Genomic DNA, 18721 nt, shown 5'->3' on the forward strand with positions numbered 1-18721 from the left:
ACCCTGTCCCTACCCTAGCGATAATTGACTGGTCCAGGGACAGACAAAGAACTTGGGTGGCTGATATATCTCTATGGACTTGCTTTGTTTACATAAATATATATTTCTGACACTTGTTAAAACAGTCGAAGAGACTTTATGTAAGACTATTGCAATAAAAGCAAAAATTTCAATAGGGGAGAGAGATTGGGCACAACTCTAAATATAGCAAAGACAGCTGAGGATTTATAGCCTATGGGCAGAGTGATAGGGGATCAGTGGGTGGAAAATTACCAAGAGGACATGTCAAGGATAGGGGGCTTCTTGCTAAATTGACCTAACAGGATGCTTGCTACAGACAGGTCAAGGACACATACATCAAAGGTGGGGAATGAGGAACTTGATCAGGTCTCAAGGGTGGGAAGATTGTGCTAATAATTGACTTAGCACAGTTCTTGCTAAGACCAGGCTGGCAGGCCAAAGACAGGATGGGAGCCAAGGCTGAGATTTGGCTGAAGAAACAGCTCAAAGGAGCCTAAATGAAGTTTAGTCAAGGAAAGAGTCTTTGTCAGTTTCTAGGCACAAGATGGAATAAGCCAATTAGATCAACTCATGACTGAACTAAGAAACCCAGAGGGAAGTTCTCAGTAGACAGTGATATTGAAAGAGACGAGTAGTGATGGTGGGTGGGGGCAATGAGGATCAGCCTCGAAGGGAAGAGGGAAGAGAAAGAAACCACAAGAAGCAGTGGAGGAAGAGTATTAGGAAGGAGAGAAAGGACCTGCTGAACCAAGACAGGCAGAGAAGTGATCCGACAGCCAAGGAGGCACGCGTGGCAGCATCTCGAGCCCCTGATTTCCTGAAACCTGGCTGACACTCAAAGGAACAACCTTAATTCGCGTCTCTTTGCTCAAAGCTGTTTCTCTGGAATGCATTCTATTTTTTGGAAAGAATAGCACCATTCCACCTTCTCTTCTGGGTAAGCATTTCTAAATGACTGGTGACGTCATTTGTTTCTATTTCAGAACATTCCATGGGCTTCAACAGGACACTGACTCTGCCCTCAGAAACTGAGACTCCTCATTACTTGCTCTCACAATTTGCCCCATTGTGCTGCAACATGTAAGGGCATATTTTGCACTGATTTATTCAGTACATCCCCTTTTGGGTACATCTGAGCCACAGTTCTTGCCTCTTATCTTACCTCTAAATGATCAGCCAACACAGACATCAATGAAATGACCTTCCAGGTCACCTGTCACCATGGACCCGTGGAACTTCAAAGGGAAAAGGCATGTCTCTACAGTGGGGGTGACAGGGATAATAGATTCACAATAATAAAACTGGGTCTTCACAGTTATGAATCCCCACACACATAAAGACTCACAAATGCAGAACTTTTACCTCTAAGCAGTGCTGCCAGACACCATTTCTCCCATCCCAAATCAAAGACAATTAAATCCTTCTCCTTTCTAAGAAACTACTGCACTGTGCCACAAAGAATCTAACTCAGAGAGTCAAAGGAGAGTCCTAACTCTCCCTTTTACCCTCTTATTTGGAATGTTGACTGTCACTCATTCATTCAACAAATATTTCCTGATCATCTACTGTATGCCGAACACTGTAATATGTGTTCTGAATACAGAAACAAACATGCAACTGAATGGCTAGTGAAAAAGAGAGACTTTCAGTAAACAATTGAATACAGATTTACACATGTGAGATGCAAAGGGTATCTAAGAACAATTATTTGTCCTACTTTTTAGCTTCTCATGATGATTTTCTCATATCATTAAGGATTTTTTCTTATTGCATTTTTAAATTATAACAGTGGAAACAAGGAGAAATATTTTAACTTAAATTTAGACTCACACGCCTCTGTGTAAGAGGTGGGAAGAGGGGGTCTGAAGGAACCTTACTCACCTAAGAAGCAGACAAAAACCTGGATTCTGAACATAAAGGCACAGTGTTCCCAGGTATCCAGATTGGTACCTCTATGATGGCTTCACAAGAGAAGGACATAGGATCTTGCTGTTTGTAACCAAGATCCTGATTCCTGTCCCTCAAGTCTCACTGTGACCCCAGAGATTTAAGGGGGTGTAGATGCTGGAAATAGATACAGCTTTGGGTAACTTTATCTTTACTTACTCAGCTTAAGGAAGAAATACCCTGTACATCTAAGCCCAGTTCTTAACTTTCCTCTCTAACATATGCAGTTGCACGGCTCTGGCTCATTCCCCAAATGACCTCCAATTCCTATGTCAGGAATCACCCTGACTTGGCTTCTTCAGCCACCTGTCCCAGTCTCATATTTGCCTCTGCTTCCTCCCTACAAATGAACTCAGAATGCAGATGCAAGGCTGCAATGTTGTTCCTCATCTTTGGAAGAAGCTGCGTTGTAAAAAAAACATCCACTCCTGCTGTGCCATCCACATCTCCTCTCATTTCTCTTCCCAGCCCCCACATCCCTCTCTTTCTAATTATACCAACGAGAAAGAAGATTAAAAATTAATGCCCTGAGGATGGGAGTCAGAGATGTCATTACTGTGATTCAAACCCCAGGCATGGAAGAATCTGATCCAAGCTTTAGGAGCAAAGTAGCCTAGGATGGGTTTTGGAAAACCTTGATTAATTGTAACCCACCTCTAGGTAACCAGGATTTTTTTCCTGGTGCAGAGGTTATAGGGGATGCCACAGAGTGTATCAAATGAAATTCAAAAAAATTTTCAAGTAAAAATGTGACTTGTAAGGGGTGTCTTAGACACACATAAAAAGGTTTAACCTAATCCCTACATGCCAGGGTCCTGTAGATTGTAATTTAATGTGTGGAAAGATGAAGTCAAAGTAGTTATTACAGGATTGCTACCTAAAGGAAGATTTTGTTGTTTCCACTGACTGTACTTCTAAAACAGAAAAGTACACTTTCTTTTAGAAAGATGTGCATAACACAAGTTTAAACCAGAAGGAATTTTATGTGACCTTCAGTTAACCAAAAGGAAACTCAAATGCAGTAGCAGCAGCCACCCACTCCCTATCCCCATTTTACTCCACCAATAGGCCTCTTACAGGGATTTTTGCAAAATAATGCAAGGGAAACATATGATAAGAATTATAATAGATATCATTTAATACTTACGTGATAAGTACTGTGTTAAATCTTCAAACACATTACATCTCATAATCCTCACCAAAAGTTTTATTATTAGCATCCTAATTTTCATAATGAAAATGGAGAGGCTAGAAAGGTTAAATAAATTATCCCCTTAATAAAGTCTCAAAGTTACGTGATTAACAAATACCAAACAACCTAGGTGACATTGCCGCTCTTTCTCCCTCCAGTTTAAAACCATACTTCAGATAGTTTAAGAAAGGAACAAATAATGACACAGTACAGACCAATAGGATAAAATTAAGTCTAAAGAGATCAGGTAAGTAAAAGGGCTTTAACAAATGTGCCAATCCTGGATCTCTACACAGGATGCCAGTGGGAGGGCTGGCACTGTGTACCACGTAGCATTAAATTTCATCCTTCTTTTGTGCTGAGGACTCAATGATTTGGTTTCTGGAAGCCAGGTTGGGATAGGGCTGCAAAGCCAAAGTAAATTCAGTTTACTTATGTTCAGAGCTATCCTTGTGCAATTTACATGAATCTATCAAATAAATGGAGAATGGCCACCTACGAGGGTGCCTGGATCATTGTTCAACTTCTAGCAGCTTTAAGGACCAAAAATAACCCGACTTTTCCAGCATCATTAAAATCAGGTCCAGAAAAACGTCAAATTGTCTTCACTGTTGAAAATTAAGCCAAAATAAAAAATATCAGCATTCATTTCTACTGATTGAAGAAGGCCATTTTATTCCCTGGAAAACAACCCTAATACAGCCACAGTGGGGGTTAAGGTTTCATGAATGTTTGGGAAACGCAATTCGGTCCATAACAGCCAGCATCCATCCCAGTTGCAGCCCTCCAAAAGGCCACATGGTTCCCCTGTGAGCTGCTTATTTAGTCCTCTCTTCAGTGTGCCTTTCACTTGGCCCCTTATAGGCAGAGCTCACGTTCCCCCTCCTCCAGAGAAGTCCTCCCTGACCTCTCCAAACCAGAAGGATGCTTACCTAATAACACAGTCACTGCTGATTGAATTGCCTCCAAGACACTGGAAGTGCCCAGAGACAGGAGATGATATCTAAGCTCATCATCATGATCCCAGTGCCTCATGCTGTGGCTGGCTGGCACACAGTAGGTACTCAATAAATAAAGTAGGATGAATGAATAAATGAATGAATGAAGACTAATCGTGCTATCTCACATTCTCTTCATTGAGATGAAGGCTGGGAATTGGTCTGACCCCTTTGCCATCCTCTCCCCTGACCCTATACGTGAGTCGGGTCTCAAAGCTTACTGAATGTAGTTGCATCTGGCTACAGTCTCTCTCCATTCTTTTTCAGTGATGTTTGAAATGTGCTGTGGTAGGTCCTCACTGTCCATCCTAAGCTCTTGCTTAACACTCCCTTCATTCATACCAGGAAGACAGGTGGGCCCTACAGGCAGCAACCTGTCAGAAGGCAGATCAGTTGTAACTGCTGCTACCTCCAGCTCCAAAGAAGCAGCAGCAAACACTGGCCCAGGCCAGGAAACAAGCATTTCAGCTCATCTGGGGAGCTGGGGCTGAAGCCTCATCCTCACCTAACATGTCAGTATCCATCAATCCAGACTCCTAACCACATCTTCAGCGCCCCAGAGCTCATATCACTATGGCCAAGGAAAATCCCTCTAAAGTAGCCCAGCCTCACTACTGGCCTGGGATTGACCTTGGGGAGGGTGGTGGCATGCAGCCGTGACTTTCTGAATGACATGGGCATTGTTCCCGGGTAAACAAAACATCTGTAAGATGTCATACAGGTACCATGCAGGACTGAAGAAAGAGAAATGGAAACAAGGGAGCCAGCCAGGAAGCTATGCCACCATCCAGGCAAGAATTCCTGGACCTTAAACTAGGGTGGTAACAGTGAGACTGGAAATTCCACTACTGATTGAAGAAGGCCATTTTATTCCGTGGAAAGCAATCCTAATCACAGTCACATTGAGAGTGGGAGTGTGTGTGTGTGTGTGTGTGTGTACATACTTATGCATGGATGCAAAGATGTTGGGAAAATAATTTTTAATTATTGGCAAGGTAAAATTTCAGTGGGTTCCTGGAGTCTAGCAGACAACATCAGTTGTGGAACCTTGGAGAAGTCCCTTAATCACAGATTTTACATCTGTAAAACAGATTAATAATACCTACATCACGGGTTTGGGATATCTAAATGAGACAAAGTAAAAGGCATGCTAGTTCCTCCCTTGCACACAGAGGTTGCTCAATATATGTTAGTTACTTTCCCTGTCTTTACCCCATTGATCTAATTTTTTTAATCCTTTCCAAAAACTTCACTAAATCTAACCACTCGTGTTTGGGAAAATTACTTTAAAGCACATGTTTTCCTTCTGCAGCTACAAGGAATAACAATTGTCCTGTTTCCACTGGCACAAATGAAGTGCAAAGGCACTTCTACCATGAGAAGCATTAGAAGGTGCCATTACCTCAAGTCACTCCACCCAGAAGGTTGCCAGTCCCCGTCGGCCACTGATGCATTGAAGATTGGCAACATCTGAGATTCATCCGCCTCCATCTGCTAGGTCTAGTCACTAATGCAAATACTCTTGCTTCTTCCTTCAAATCATGACTTCAATATGCCTTTTTCTACTCACCAGACCCAGTCTAGACTTCCTTCATCAAAAGTTTTGATGACTGGAGAGAACTCCTAAATGTCCCCTTGAATCTTATTTCTCCCTCCTCTCTCTATGAGTAGACAACATATTAAACCTAAGAGGATCAGATTCACCTCATGACCACAGGGAAAGAGGAATCTCAATCCTATAAGTAACATTCATTCATTCAACCAATATTTACTGGGAGCCTATTACATGCTGGGGATGAAAAGATGGGCAAGACCTCCTCAAGGAGCCAACCATCTGGTTCAGAGATGTGACACATGGGAAAATGTCTGGGACATAAGGAGAATGTGGTGAACTCCTACCCAGGCTGCACTTAAGCAAGGTATAGAAAAAGGAGGAGGATCCATTCTACATGGAGGATAAATGAGGATTCTGGGAGTGAGGGCCTTCCGTATGGGTGGGCATGATACATAAACAAAGACTCAGAACTGGGGGGAAATGTAAGGTCTGTTCAGGAAAGAGCAATCAGAGCTTAACAAGAAGAGGAGATCTGGGTAAGAGAATAGGAGAATATAGTAGTCACAGTAATCCCCACTTACTGAATACTTATGTGCCAGGCACAGTGTTGAGCATCTTGTAACCTATGTACATGTAAATACCACTGGGGAAACAGCTCCAGGGGTGTATACAATGCCTCCAGGTTTAACACTGAGGTCAACGAGACTCCAGTGAGATTCTAGCTTTCATCCATTATACCCTAGAAGTCAGTGATGATGTAAATTGCCAAGGGCTGAGAGGATGGCTTCTTCTGAAAGAAGAAGTGGGAAACCACTGAGTAGGATAACAATAGCTGGACTCTGGGACAAGTAGTCTAGACAGGAGTGGAGAATAAACTTAAGAAGAAGAAACAGAAACAAGAAAGCCAGCCAGAAGGCTATACCACTACTTGGGCAAGAATTCCCGGACCTGAAACTATGGTGGTAGCAGTGAAACTAAAAAGCACAGACAGGCGCCAGATACATGTGGCACAGGAACAAGTAGGGCTGATGAGTGGAAAAAAAGGTGGTGGGCCTGAGAGGTGGGAGAAGGTCAAACAATTCTGAGTTGCAAACCCAAGTGACGAGGAAATTGGGAATGCCATTAATAAAAAGGAAGACAAGAGGCTGAAAGGGCAAATATGATAGTATATTGCCCTTTGAAGGGCAGGGTTTGGCAGATCCAGAGCAGTTCAACCAACCCTGGAAATTTTAATTACACTAAGCCTGAGTTCACACTCTCCAAAGACATTTTTAAAAACTGGCTCCAGGAAGCTTTCATGCTGAGAAGCTGACAGCTAGGAGAATATTCAAACTGAACCATCTTTGTCACTACTCAATCATCAAGCATCTTAAAAAAAAAAAAAACCAACAATTCTTATTTTACAGTGTTCATCTGCTGTGGGAAACCTCTGTCTGTGAAGGACAAACTTCTAAAGAAGAGGAGAGAAAAATCAATCAAAAAGTCATTCCCTTGACTGATCAATAGGTGTCTGTCAGGGAAATTTTACTTCTCCCATCTATGCTAGTTAAGTAGGTTCTTTGAGCACTGAACAATACTTACCTCACTGAATTTCTCTATGCAGAAGCCCCCTGTCTCCCTGGCTTTTTCCTCACTTCAGCACAGAATTTGAATCTGACAAGAGCTAGGGATGCAAAGAGAGCTGCCATCTATATGTGGCACCCAGGTAAGTCTTCAAAGGAATAGGGAGGATCTTGGAGAGCTCTGAATGATAACCTCTCCTGGCACAGGGGACAAGTGGGCACATTCACATCTGAGGGCTGCCTCCTGATCTTCCCACGGCCAGCCGCTAAGGCCTCTGCTCAGAAGACACCTCCTCAGGGAGGCATCCCCTTATACCCAGCTAAAGCTCATCCTCTTGGGGCAAGAGAAGAGGTCTAGATCTTGATACGTTGTGCATCTGTGGCTGCATAGGTGTGTACGAGGTAGAAAAATTCATCTTCATTGATTTGTAAGCTTTAAAAGCACACACTTTACTGAATCTAAGTTATGCATCAATTAAAAGGGAAATTCAAGAATAATCATAAATATGAAATGTATACCTCTCTCACTCACTACACCAACTTTGCCCTATTTATTTTCTTTAGAGAATAGGCCAGTGTCTGGAAATAGATGGTGTAGTTATTCGCCTGTTGTTGGCTCTTCAGAAAGGTACTGTCTACCACAGTGGCCACTAGCCACATGCAGCTATTGAAGTTTAAACTAATTATAACTCAATAAAATTAAAAATTTGGCCACACTAGTAACATTTCAAGTGCTCCATAGCCAGATATGGAGTGCACGAATAGAACATTTCCATCATTGCAGGAAGTTCTGTCGGAGAGCACTGATCTAAAACATAGGCTTCAAGAAAAAAGTGGCTTTGTATGTCTGGTTTATATTGAGCTCTTAGAAAGGTGCCTGGCACAAGGAGGCACTTCATAAATACTTGTTGAATAGATGAATACTGGAATTATGTAATATCAAAAAACAGAGCCCAAACCAAAAACCTGGAAACATCCTAAATATACATCTATAAGGGATTAGTTATATAAATTTTGGCACTTCTACAGTGTAACTCTATCCAGTGACTAAAAGGCATGATTTGGGTGTGTATGTAATGACTCAGACAGACACCTACATTATTTTAAATGACGAAGCAAGCTTCCTAAAAATATGTATGGCATGAATCCATTTTATTAAGAAACACAAACCAAAAAAAGTCAAGAATAATATGTACGAAACTGTTAATAGCAGTCACTGCTGGATAGAATTAGAGAAATGAGAAATTTATATTCTGTATTCTTCTATAATGTTCTAATTTGTGATGTGTATGTATTACTTGAGTATTTTTTTAAAGATTCAAAACAAAATCACATGCAGCCCTCTAAGAACAAGAGGAAAAAATGAAAGCCCACATTGCAATCTATCCCAAGGATATGTAGAACATTTCTTAAATATTTACCAAGCGCCAAAGTCCTTCCCAGCTTTATTCCATTTAATCTTAATAATATTCCTAAAATAAAATCCCCATTGTCCTATGTTGAAAATGTAGACTCTAAAAATCAGAGAGGTTAAGTAGGTTTCCCAGGGTTGCACAGCTAGCACATAGCACCATTGGCATTTGAACCCAGGTCTTTAGTTCTATAGTCCGTGACACTTTTCACTGCAGAAGGTATATGCATGCACCCACAAAGAGCCAGATCCTAGTTGGCCCTAAACTAGCCATTTCATCTATATGAAACCCCAAACAATCACCAAGCTACAACCAGATGCATGAGAAGTGGCTTTTCCTTCTTGGGACATTGGGAAATACAGCAAAATTGAATCTAGCTAGCCCTCTGCCTCGTCTCTTGACTTATCTCACAATTGTCTTTCCCTAAACATTTCTTACACATAGACAGAAATGCCAGGAGGATCTGGTGCCAACGAGTGCTTGGTAACTTAAGCATGCTGGTGGAGACTTCCCAGCTCTCCAGCAGATGCCTCGATTGTGCCTTTGTTGGATTTTCAGCCAATCCCCCCTGAAGAGGAGTTTTCAGCTCACTCGAGGTATATGAGCCAAAACACTGTAGAGTTGCCTTTCAGCTTCATGGACAAGACATTCCAGGCTGCACGCTGAGAGGCTTGTTTAGCTTCACACTTGACGCAAATGGGGTGTATGTTTACCCACAAACACACACATGCACACACCAACAGAAGCTGCTGCCGCCAACAGAAGCTACTGCAGTGGCGGTATTTCTAGAAGCCCAGAAACTGTACTCTGGGCAATGTGGAACTCGATCACAATGCCTATCAGGAAAAACAATCTAATTCTTTCTACGCAAAGTTTCAACCACAGCCCAGAAAATTCAGTAGAAGATGAAATGTAATACTCTATTAAGCCTTATTTTGCCAGTGCAAGTGAGAGCTCACCCAAGCATGGAGAGTCATTAAAATGGATCTTACATATATCATTATAAATTTAATAATCGCCATGACGGCTAGAGTTCAAGTTAAAATGAATGTCAGCTGAGCATGACCAATTGATGTTACCCCAGCTGCCACAGAGCCTCACTTGGGGTTATATTCTACTTCCAGAGGCTCCATAGTACATGTGGACCCAACGCAGCCAGAGCCAAGAACAGATGGGAAATGCAGACATCTACACCTAGCCAAAAAGAAGCCATCATAATTGCATATTATCTTGCTGTACCAGCCCAATTAAAATTGTCTACAGTGTCAGAGGTCCCAAATGTTCCTCCACTAAGTGTCTGGATACCAAACTTGGCTAATACTTAGTCAAATGCAATCAATCCTGGGTTCTGTTCACAACTACTATTGATTTTTCTCCTATCTCTCCAAAAGCTTCCGTAGAAATAGGAGTAGATAGGTCTAGTAGGTTATATACTTAATAAATCAAACACCACAAGACAAATCCCACTTATCTAGGTTCCCAGGATAGTGGGCATTCTTCCCAAATTATAGTGACAGCAGTTTCGGAAATCGAATGTTTTGTTAGGAATGGAGTCAATATTTATGTTTATAAAATGTTTATTTTTGTTTATTTTTATCCTTGGAAAGTCAGAGAAAATGCAATACAAAATCCTTTTTCACACACACACACACACACACACACACGCACACACAGAGAGAGAGAGAGAGAGAGCCATATAAAATTATAGGGAAGAGTCAGAAGGACAGTTTTCATCTCCATGTGTATTTCACACTGGGAAGAGTCAATCTTTGAGACTCAGGAGGAGAGGGATACCCACACCACTCTGAAAGAACATCAGAAGTCTTTTTTTTTCTTACCATCCACAACATTTCAAAGGAAATATCAGAAATTATTTTCAGTTCAACACAAATTTGGACTCTGCTAGAGCTGTATTTAACCCTTGCCACTCCCTGGTCTTAGCTATGCCCCAAGAGTGAGAAGATGTAGCTTCAACTTTCTTCCTAGACAACCAACCACTCTATGCTACTCCCCAACGCGTCTGCCTTTTAAAGACAAGTTGAACTTTAACTGGTAGACACAGGTCCTGGGTGACTGCAGCTTTCAGACCAATGACAGCAAATGACCTACACTCAACAGGCCATTTTAAATGACTGTGACATTCTTACGGATAGGGCCAAAGAGTGCAGTAGAACATGTTTTTGATCCATAAACACAAGAGCCAGCCAACCACACAGAGAATAATTCAAACAAAACCTCCGCTGTCAGAAGCAACATTTCCAAAAGGTGCTAAGAGTGTGTGAATCCCGAAGGGGGCTTCAGTACAAAGAAACTCATATTGGACTTTGAGAACACCAACATTTTTTGTTAACTCCCTCAGTTAACACTTATAAATCTTTGCCTTTTTGGCTGCCAGGACTGAATTTTTTTCCCTTTTCTTTATCTTTCTTCTTGCCTACCAGTAAGTCAAGACACCCAGCATCAAGACATAGCAAATCTCGAGCCACCATGCTACCTCATTCCGGAGAGAAAGACAGACAAGCATGCTCAATGATGACCACCAATGCTCTCTGAATCACACTTAGCAATTCCAGCACCGTAATCCAATCAACCAACAAAGTTCTGCCACTTACCCTCTTTTGATCTTCCAGTCCGTGGGTAACTGGCTTTCTCTTTTGCTGCTGGCTGGACTCAGAAACCGATTCCATTTCCCAGAAATGAAATCCTCTCTCTCCTTCAGCGATGCTTCCAAATCCACAGAGGAACAAAATAACCCACACAAAAGTGATGCATGCAACCGCCAGACAGAGTTCCTGCCAGCCAAGGAAATCAGCACCACCTCTTCAAAGGTCTTCCTGTCTTCTTAAAATCCACTCGGGAACCTCACTTGGTACTGCTGCCTTTGCAATGAGGGTGACTGCTGCCGGCATCATGAGAGCTAAGTCTTGGGGTTTTACTTTAGATCTGAGACTCGCTTCATGAGAGCCCAGAGGACAAATTTGGGCAAAGACAAGTCCATATCCTGAGGCACATACCACATTACTGCCCCAGAAACCCTTTCCTTCACTGTCTCCTTGGCACAGATAATTTATATGTCAATAACAATGTAAATGGGCATTTAATCCACCAAGCTGATAACATCCACATCCCTCTCCGGCAGCCCCTGACTCCCATAAATCACTGCAAACACTGCGCGGAAAGCCGCCCCTCATGGCTCCTGCAAGCGTTCATCACAGCGGTGGCTCCCCTCCTGGGCTGTCATCTTCCTTCATGGTGTAAGACTCATACCTGAGGAGAAAATGTTCAACAGTCAGATTTGTCTTTTGTAGAAAAGTACAGATTTGTGCTGTCTTTCCCACCATCTGGAGCCACATAGTGAGGCCTGAACCAAGCAGCAGCCGATGATCTTTTTCCAAGCTCCTCTGAGCACATCCATGGACAAGCAACCTCCAGGGGCCTCACAGGCTCCCCACTTCTCACGTTCTGGAAATAAGCACACCGGAGCTGGAAATGAGTTACCTTTCAAACTTCCATGGGGTGCATGATCATCATCATCATCATCAGAGGAATAAGGCACCAAAGTATGAAGAGACAGGGAAGCAATGGTCTGTGAAGCACAAAGCATCAACATTTTTCCCCCAATTACAGCTGCAGGAGGCAGTGTATGGCAGGCGAGACACCAGGGCCCTCAGGGAGGGTGAGAAAGAGCAGCTGAGATTGTCTCAGGGCGGAAAAGCAACTGTCTATGGAGCCGCATTCCCTGCCTGGGAACCTGCAGATAAAGCAGACACTCAGTCACCTCCTGGCTGACGTCACAGAAGCTCGGAGGGACAGGGAGGGAGGAGAGAGGAAGGGACCTCTGCACCAAGAAAAATATTCACACTTGGTACACCCTCCCATAAATAGTCCAAGAGGTGTGGACATATCTGAGGATCCTATGAAGATCATGCATCAACAAGTGATTATGAATGCCTCCTCCCGCAACACCAGCACCATCAGGAAGGAAAGGAATGGGGGGTGGGGAGCTCTTTACTAAAAGGCACTAGTCTTGCCAGCATTTGTAATGAACGCAGTAGCCATTCCACAATTCAGGCCATGCCAGCCTCCGGGAGAGCTGTGGCCAGATCCGGCCGCAGCGGGCACTAGACAGAAACCCACAGACCCTCCCTTGCAGCTGTCCTGACTGGTGGCTACTTTGGAATAAGGCCAAAGCCATCCCCTATCACAAAAGGCTTCCGCACAGCTCAGTGCCAAAGCAGGTTAAGAGGCGGACATGAGACTCGGCCACAGAGGACTTGTGAAAGGGGAGGAGGAGAAGGAGGAGAAGGACTAGCAGATGCTTAGGAGAGAAGCAGCAGAGAGGATGTAACTTCGCAGGTACATCCCTCTTAATTGAAGGCTTGTCCCACACACGTGAAACACTTAGCCAGAACAGATTTCTGCAAGTGAATTTCCAAGTCACAGATGTTCTGAATTTGGTAAGAATCAGTGAGGAGCAGAATGTTCAGAAGGTTATCTTGTACACCCAAGAGTGGGTGACATTATAGACAGAATGAAGCCCTCTGCTGACCCAGGAAGTAGCTGAGCTTTTAGAAAAAAGTAGACACTCTCTTGTTGCTCACCACCACTATCTCCACAGCCCCTTCAAGAGATCCTTTGCAAAGATGAAACCTCAGAATCATTCTTTTTAGCTCCAGACCACAATGCAAGTAAACTCTGACAAACTGGCTATACATATTACCCTTTTCTGAATCCAGTTGAAACCTCAAACTAAAAGACTCAGGCAGATCTAAGTTCAAATCTCAACACTACAGCTTCTTGTGTGATCCTGAGCCAGTAACTTAATCCGAATCTCAGTTTCCTCATCTATAAAGTGAGGAGAATGATACCAAATAAAATTGGAAAAATCAAGATCACCTATTAACACAGAATATGTGATCAAATGATAATTGCTAACATGTACTGAATGTTTGCTATATGCTGAGTGCTAGCTACTGCTTCATATATTCATTTATTCAACACATCTCTGTTAAGGGCATGCTGTGTGTCACTTCTTTTGCTTCAAATAAAGATGTTTAGCCTTGTATTCGAGATGAGACAACTGAAGATAAGAGAGGTCAAGTAACTTGCCTAGAGTTACACAGAGAGGAAGTGTGGGTCTAAAATTTGAACCCAGGTCTGACTTCAAAGTTCCTGCTCATATCCATGCTGCTCTGGAAGGAGTAATATTGTTTAGCTTTTCACAAGCAGGCTAAGTTCAGAATCTACACTTTTCATAGCTACTGGCCCTCCTCATGAATAATAATAAAAGAAAAAAAAGCCAGGTGCCAAAAAGTGTCTCCTGCTTGGAAGGCCTTCTCCTTCAGGGCTGCCTCACTGACAGCTCTGGGCTTTCTCTGTATCTGAGAACAGCTCTGCACTCTGTGCCAGGCCCCTGTGCTGGAGCTCCCTCCCGGGTGAGACCCTGTCACATCCCATCACACCAGCCGGCGCACACGCCCCAAGTGCACATGGGGACAGACGCGCTCGCCACAGAAATACCTCCCAACCAGCAGGAAGTGGGAGGATGTTCAACACCTCCTGTGAGCCTTTTGTTTTTTTCCAGGAGACCAGTTCTGGGGCTGTTGCTGTCCTTGTGCTGGAGCCAGAGAGGAGAGGGTCACAGGAGAAAGAGGAGAAGCAAGGATGCTGTTGTCAGCTAGCTAGCTGCCACATCCAGTCTATTTCCTGACTGGGCAGAGGGGACTTCAAGAGAGTATGCCCTGATGTAAAAGCTCTGGTTTCCTACTGCCAGAGAAATCTCAGGATATTTAAATACACTTGAATGAAAATGAGCTGAAAGAAAGGACTCAGGGAACATTTAACTGAATTGTTGAGAAATGAACATGCTTGCTGAATTGATCCTTAAATGCAGCAATGTATCAGCAGCTTCTCCTCTCTGTGTCATAAGTCAGCCAGGAGCAGCTGCAAGGGAAAGGAGAAAAACAAGAAGGCCTGGCCAAACTGCACCATAAGATGAGTGGGGAGAAGCCCCCACTTGTCTCCCAATGAGGAGAAGCCCTGGCTTCTCCTCAAAGTTCAGAAGACAAGCCCAGTCTTACTGAAGATCTTCTTAACACACTGCCAAGACTTTTTCCTGCCTGGTACAAACAGCCTCCAAAAGGCTTCAAACTCCCATTCCACATCTGCCCAAATCCTTCTTCTTCTGGGCAACCCCCCCGGGGGTGGGAGGGTTGGGGGGGCAGAGGTTAAAGACAGGTTTGGAGATATAGGCCAGTACATAGATGGTACAGGAAAAAGCTTCCTAGTCTTAGAGGTAGAGGCATCCTTCAGAGGGACCCGCTGAAGTCCTTTCCTGCAGTAAAACTTCATTCCCTGTTAAATGCCAATTTAGGATTCCAGGTGCCAGACAAGTCACAGGCCAGGCCTTCTTAGGTATAAGTTGCTCCTTCTGCCGTGGGTGTTGGAACTGTGAGCCCAGCTTTGGCAAAATATCCTTAGATTTTCCCAAAGTTTTCAAAATCAGGCAATGCCCCTTTGGCCTTTTCCTCACTCCTGTCCCCCTCTCCAGTGGCTGCCAGGACTGGGGAAACTGTTTTTTAAATCTGGATTAAAGGTTGGAGGGTTGGGGGGCCTGACCTGTTTCATCTTACACCTGGAGTTAAGCTTCTAAAAGAGGGGTGCATCTAAAAGAAGGGTCTTTCCAATGGTCTAATTAACACTCATCACCAAAATCGCATTTTTCATTAGCCCTTGGTGTCAATAGGGGAAACAGAAGAGCTTCTTGGAAATCTAGCTTTTCATTAATCAATCAATAAATAAGTTACATAAGAGGTATGAAAGAGAACCAAGGAGACATGGTGGTTTCTGGGCTGAGTTTCTAATCTAGGGGCTTTTTTGCTCCCAAAGGGAGCCCGCGAGCCGGCCACTTCTGCTTAGCCACAGGGGAGGGAGGGCTGACCCAGCCGCCAACCCTGGCGCCTTTATCTGTGCACTGCGAGCGAGCGGAGCGTGCTCCCGCCTCTTCCCTGAAGAAAAGAAAGGATCACACACAAAAATAAGTCACTAGGGCCCCAGCTGGGCGACGCGGGCTGCCACCGCCGCCGCCTAAGTCCCTTTGCAGGCAAGAAAGGAGCCGGCTCAGCGGAGCGCACACCCGGGAGGCACCGCGGCTCTCAGTGCTCGGGCGCCCCCTCCCCGCCCGTGCCCTAGCCCGCCGCCCGCAGCTAACCGGAGCGTGGGAGAGCGAGAGCCAGGGGAACCGCAGGCCTGGCCTAGTTGCCCCCGGCTTGGCTCGGATGCGATCCACCTACACCGCCCCCACCAACACATACACACGTATGGACAGACAGGCACAGCGAAGAGACACAGACCGACACAAGCACAGCAGATACTCGCAGACACGCAGACAGACACACACACAGACTTACAGACGCACATCCATATACACAGATAACCACGGAAGCTCAGATCACAGACGAGGAAGCACGCCCCCACAGAGGGACCCGCGCAGACAGGTACTGGACCTACATTCGGAGACAGATGTAGCTAGAAAACAGAGGCGCAGACAGAAAACACACACGCTCATAGATACACCTAGAGACTAGCACACAGAGAGGAGGACACACACAGACCGAAAACACAGAGACGCCGACAGAAGGATCCACAAACAGCGGTATTCAGACACAAGCACCTGGAGAGGGCGTTCACAGACACCCATGCCAAGAGCAAACACAGAGGGACCCAGAAGCGGGGATACACCCAGAGACATAATCACGCAGAGGGGAACCGACAGAGACACGCAAACAAGACAGTCAGAAACACAAGAACACGCACAGGAGGTAGCACAGCCTCAGGCACGTACGCCCAGAGGGACACACACCCACTCCGGATGGGGGCGTGCGCAGTGTCGCTGGAGGCAGGGAAAGTGCGCCCCCGAGCTCGCAGAACAGCCTCGGAGCACTGCGCCGGGCGCCCAGCCCCGCATCTGCTGGGGAAGAGTTTCCCAGCGCATCTGTGAACAAGGGCCCGCCGGCCGTCATCGTGCACGGGTGGCTATGCGCCCGCTGGCCCGATATCTATGCTGCGGCCGGGTGGCTTGAGAGACCCTGGCCCTCGGTCAGAGTCCCGCAGCAGAGGTGTGGCCCCCAAGCCTCTCAATGAGGGGCCGGCCCTCTCCCCAATGGCAGTCCCCACCCTGCTCTGGACCCCGGAGCTCAGCACAGAGCATCCCCAAGTCCTCTCCTCCTTGCCCATCCAGTTGCACTGCAAACTTTCCCAGGCCGGTCCCGCCGCCCGGCAGTCCAGCCAGACCCGACCTGGGGGAGGCAGCATAGGGGGTTCCTACCTGCGCCACACCGGCTTCGCGGAGCCGCCTCCTCCAGCCGGTCTCGCACTGCACTCCGGCCCGCGCTTCTCAGCCGCGGCCGCTGCCGCTGCAGCCGCTCCTTGCCCTCCCGTTACCCGGGAAACCGCCTCCTCCTCCCTCCCGCCAGCCAACCAGTGCAGTTCACATGGCGCCTCGCTGCCAATCGGCGGCCTCGCCACCCCGGTCCCTTTCCAGGGTCCCGAGCCCTTTCCCAGGCTAGGGGACCAGAGAAAGAGAGAGGGTCTCTCCGGAGCTGCTGCTATTCAATGGCAGACCTGCCAGGCAGAGACATGCCAATCATGCCTGCTAACGCCCTTCTTCTGTGGGACAGACGCACCTGATACTTTAAGGAAGACCTGCATCGTTGGACAACCTGAGTCGGAAGATGCCTCCCGGCACTTGGTTCAGCCTCCCACTAAATCCAGGAATCCCCTGGACAGGATCCCATCAGGGAGCTGTCCAGCCTGTGTCCAAACACCTCTCTGGATGGAGCTCTCTGAAGCTCCCAAGACAGTGCTTATTGCCTTCCAGATTGTAGAGCTCTGGTTGACAGCAAGCTCTTTCCAACACCGAACTGAAATCTGCCTCCATGTCAAGACCCGTTTCTGCTTGTTGGACATGCAGAACAAGGATCCCTGGGCCACCTAACAGCCAGACCTTCTGTAACCTAGAGAGCAACGCATCCTATCCCCAAGGTTACCCATCACCGGACAGTTATTTATTCTTCTTGTCTTACCCAGGGCCGTTTTGGAATCTGGGAGGCTTGTGCTCCCCATGTTACTTATCTCTCTTTCATGGAGTGGCCTGGTACATAAGTGCCCACATGAGAGGATATCAGGAACCCAGTACTGCAAATAAGACTTGAGCTTCTGAAAAAATGTTCTCTCCTCTCCTAAGTTGAGGTCAGGTCCAAAGAGTAAAAGGGGAGGCCAGACATATCTAGAGAGGCACTACCCTGGACATTTCTCTCTTTCCACTCCCCCTCCAATCCTATCATCCAATCAAAACTTGCCCCATCACACAGGGTGCCCAAGGTGAGAAAGCAAGGAGTCCTATTGGTCTTGGCAGGAGAGAGTCCTGGCCTTTCCAAAGTCTCCAGGTGCCACCAGGCTGCAGGGCCTGTCCATAGCCACAGGCAGATCTTTCTATACCGCTGTCTGGTGAAGACCAGGTGGGTCCAGCATTCTCAGGGTGTTATGTACACAGACATCCCATTAGAACAGGAGCTCAAGACACACACCAAAGCAGAAGGCCAATCCTGCTGCCGGGTCCCTATTTGGGAGGCAGGAAGAGATTGGGGCTCAAGAAGGGAGCTACACTTGTCTGGCATCAGAGCAGGAGGGATTGATGAGGACCAGACAGTACCCAGCTGGATCTCTGCCAGCTCCAACCATCACTCTCCAGGTCTGGTTGTAGGAACGGGGCCCAGCTTGTAGGATGAGGGGATGGCAGAAGTGAGGGAATTGCAGCTGGAGTGGAAGCTCATGCTCACTCAGAAACATTCACATTTATTACACTCCTGGGCCCTGTCCCAGAGGGAGCCATTGAGACTGCTCACAAGACAGAGCTACAAAATAAAACCCATGCTCTTTCTGAGCCAGTCAGCTCAGAGAGGCTTGCAAGAAAGTCTCTCTGAGCTCATGCAAGGAAGAAAACCAGTAGTCATGGTAAGGAAGTGACATCATGA

At 45.8% G+C, this 18721-nt stretch overlaps 1 protein-coding gene across 1 annotated transcript in view; it reads right to left on the reverse strand.

The window, feature by feature from the left end:
- The window catches only part of NAV2 (neuron navigator 2), a 780691-nt gene extending 763576 nt beyond the window's left edge, over positions 1-17115 (reverse strand). Inside the window, exons 1-2 of the mRNA XM_032166418.3 lie at positions 17014-17115; positions 11300-11954 (exon numbers count right to left, since the gene is read on the reverse strand). Coding sequence (XP_032022309.1) covers positions 11300-11374 — 75 coding nt within the window. The 5' untranslated portion in view covers positions 11375-11954; positions 17014-17115. The remainder of the gene's footprint in view (positions 1-11299; positions 11955-17013) is intronic.
- Between the last annotated feature and the right edge of the window lie 1606 nt (positions 17116-18721).

The sequence above is a fragment of the Hylobates moloch genome, unplaced genomic scaffold (assembly GCF_009828535.3).
Source record: "Hylobates moloch isolate HMO894 unplaced genomic scaffold, HMol_V3 SCAFFOLD_11, whole genome shotgun sequence".
Lineage (NCBI taxonomy): Eukaryota > Metazoa > Chordata > Mammalia > Primates > Hylobatidae > Hylobates > Hylobates moloch.